This window comes from Carassius carassius, chromosome 36 (genome assembly GCF_963082965.1).
Source record: "Carassius carassius chromosome 36, fCarCar2.1, whole genome shotgun sequence".
Classification (NCBI taxonomy): Eukaryota; Metazoa; Chordata; class Actinopteri; order Cypriniformes; family Cyprinidae; genus Carassius; species Carassius carassius.
Window position 1 is genome coordinate 5,814,530 of NC_081790.1, and position 3,113 is coordinate 5,817,642.

General features: G+C 33.4%; 1 protein-coding gene across 1 annotated transcript; it reads right to left on the minus strand.

The window, feature by feature from the left end:
* Nucleotides 1-1,975: 1,975 nt before the first annotated feature.
* LOC132116545 (hydroxycarboxylic acid receptor 2-like) lies at nucleotides 1,976-2,842 on the minus strand. Its single transcript, XM_059525424.1, has one exon. The coding sequence runs from the start codon at nucleotides 2,840-2,842 to the stop codon at nucleotides 1,976-1,978; it is 867 nt and encodes a 288-aa protein (XP_059381407.1).
* Between the last annotated feature and the right edge of the window lie 271 nt (nucleotides 2,843-3,113).

The window sequence follows — 3,113 nt, forward strand, 5'->3', positions numbered from 1 at the left end:
GTGGTTTTAATGAATAGGAGTTGGTATGCATATAATTAAGGGCGTGCAAAGATGGGTGGTGTTTATGATCATATAGTGGGCCGGTCTGGGCAAAAATGCCCGGGCCGATTTTTTGTCCCAGTCCAGCCCTGCCTGATATTCAGACAAGATACTGAAATTTCCAGACAAAATGATGAGATGGTAAAGGAGGCTTTGTCATTAAGTGATTTATTGAAATTCATATCATCAATAGGACAGTGATGGTTTTCATACACTCATGCTCTGACTCTCTGAAATCAGTTAAAATACCACTGGCTTTCTACTAGGTATTTTGAAATTAAACTGTACAATTTTTATCAGCCCTCTGAGAAGTAAAGATGTGTTGGACAAATAAAATAATAAGAAGTAGTAGGTTTTATAGGGAACAGAGACTGGGGAGTTCTCCAGTCTGGTTCAGATAAAGAAGAGGATGAATATGCTGCCCACACTGACAAATTTACATCATCAGAGAAGGAATGCCATTCCAGAGAGGAAGCAAATGATTTGGATTAAAGATTGCCAAGACAATTTGTATTATATAAAACTAGCAATGTGTGCTAACAAAATAAAGATTTAAATTTAAATTTTGATTTAATGCAGACGTTAACATTTTTTACTAGCTTATCATCACCCTTATTGCCATTACTTTGTGTAACTTGATGCTTTGGGGTATTTGGTCGAGATAATTACAAGATTATCATTGGCTTAATTTGACATAGTAAAAACTATTTCTAACAGAAGTAACTACCAATAAATTCACAATATTGTTTTTGTTTCCCAAAATATAGTCAGTATCAATTAAAGCACAAATGGATTAACAATTTGTTTAGCCTGGATTTGCCAGTTTACATGCAAAAAAACTAGCTTACTATTTAATTTGTGTTAAAAATCAAATGTAAATATATGCTGTGGTTAACAACATTTATTTTAATACATTTATTCTGTTTCTTTACAGGCAAACATGCTTGAGGTTTGGGATAGGATTAATATTTATTTTATTAGGCCTATATCTATTAATAGCCAGTACCAATTGGTAATAATTTGTAGCCAATATGATTTGTAATTACAAAAATAAGTACTTTGGCAATTAAAAAACTATTTAAAAATGAGCTATTACTATTTATTTATTTATAAAAGAGAGCATGAAAAACAACGTACATGAAATATACAGTATAATAAAGAGTAATGTACAAACCTAAACATAAGTTTTTACAGGATGATAGGTGACAGGTCAAAGGAACTTCTGCCAAGTAACGCTCAACACAGACCAGACACGAAAACAGAGGACAACCAATAACAACAGTCAAAAAATAAGACTGACCAGAGAGTCCGAGGGAAAAAAAATCCACAGAGAGATTGAGGTTAAATGCAACTCGGAAGACCAAAAATGAAACTGAAGGCCAACATATTACGAGATTGGCAGATATAAAAGGTTCTTGATTAGTTCCATGGTTATCTTCAAAGGACAAATTAATAATGTTGCAGTTGTGATCTATGGAAAGAAACTAAAAAAAATGGCACATTTCTGTAGTTAATGTTTTAATAATTCTACACAGTACTCAAATTGTACCAAATTATGTAAATTACATTCATGCATTTGGAAGAAACAGTTTATCCCAAGTGATTAACATTGCATTCAAGGTACACATATATGGTAGTTTTTTCCCAAAATAACCACAAGATAAAGTCAAGATACATTTTTATATTAACTATGGACTACTAGGTGGGGTAAAACAGTCCCTTGGTACAAATTACATTTTTGTTAAAAATCTAATAACATTAAAACTTTTTTTTTCACTTTTTATTTCAATTTATGTCATTTTCACTTGTAAAATTTGACCTTTTCTGAAAAAATAAATAAATTAATTAACAGAAAAAAAATTCAAAGTCCTTAAGTGGGGAGTTTTCCCCACTATACCCTACATTTTGATAAAAGGATAATTATTCCATTGAATAATTAAGTCAAAATGTTACAGATGCTGATGCAGGAGACTTTTCCCAATCGATGCAGATAAAGAACCGGTGGTAAAAATCCAGCCAGCATAAAACAAATACTACCAACTGACCAGAGAATCAGAGGTAAGTGCTGTGTCACAATAAATATCAATGTAGCTACAGTTAATGGAGCATATGTGATAACTGTGTTTACAGTAGTCATTAAAATGAGATAAAACGCTCTTCTCTTCATGTGGTTTTCTTCTACTTTCTCTCTCCCTCTCTCTCCTGGTCCTGACTGTTTCAGAGCTATGAGAACAGCCACACAACAGAACAACTGAATGGAGAGGAAGAGCAGAAATTGCACTGAGAGGAACCACATATACATATATTGGGTAAATATAAGCAAAGTGTACATGCAGATTAAACAAGAACCAAGAGTGATTATCCAGGCCACAGTGCAGCAGATGACTCTGTATCTGAGAGGTTTGTACTTCAGAAAGGTTACAGGATGAACCACTGCCAGGTAACGCTCAACACAGATCAGACACTGAAACAGAGGATGACCGGTGATGGCCACTCCTAAAAAAAAGCTGGCTGATAATCGTAGACTTGGAAACTTGAAAAACAATTTTGTAAAAAACCTTAGCAAAGAGAACAAAGAGAAAAAGATCCCACAAACAGAGAGATTGAGGATAAAGAACTCTGATGCAAGTCCACTTCCTGCTCCTGTGAGGATGAGCCAGATCACATAGGTGTTTGTAAGAAGACCAAACAAGAAACCGAAGCCCAAAATATTAAAGTCTACAATGTCAAATTCATTAAATACAAATGTTGTGAGGTTGGTGGATGTTTCATCTATGGTGGGGTTCACTGTAGAGTTATTCATGTCTTCTTTATGTTCTCACTACAAAAATAAATAAATAAATAAATTGATAAATAAATATATATTGTAATTGTGATCCATAGAGAGAAGTGCAAATGTCAAGGTTAATGTTAGAAATCAGACTACATATATATTACTTAAGTCACAACCTGTTGTGAAGGTACAGTAATGCAGACTAAAATTAGAATTGCATTTCAATGTAAAATCCCTCAAAATAATCAGCCCTCAAAATCCCTACAAAATCAGTTTCACTTATTACAACAGTACATTGGGT

Bases quoted from the DNA above. Each gene is read 5' to 3' on its own strand.
- LOC132116545 (XM_059525424.1), bottom strand. From the start codon at position 2,842: ATGAATAACTCTACAGTGAACCCCACCATAGATGAAACATCCACCAAC.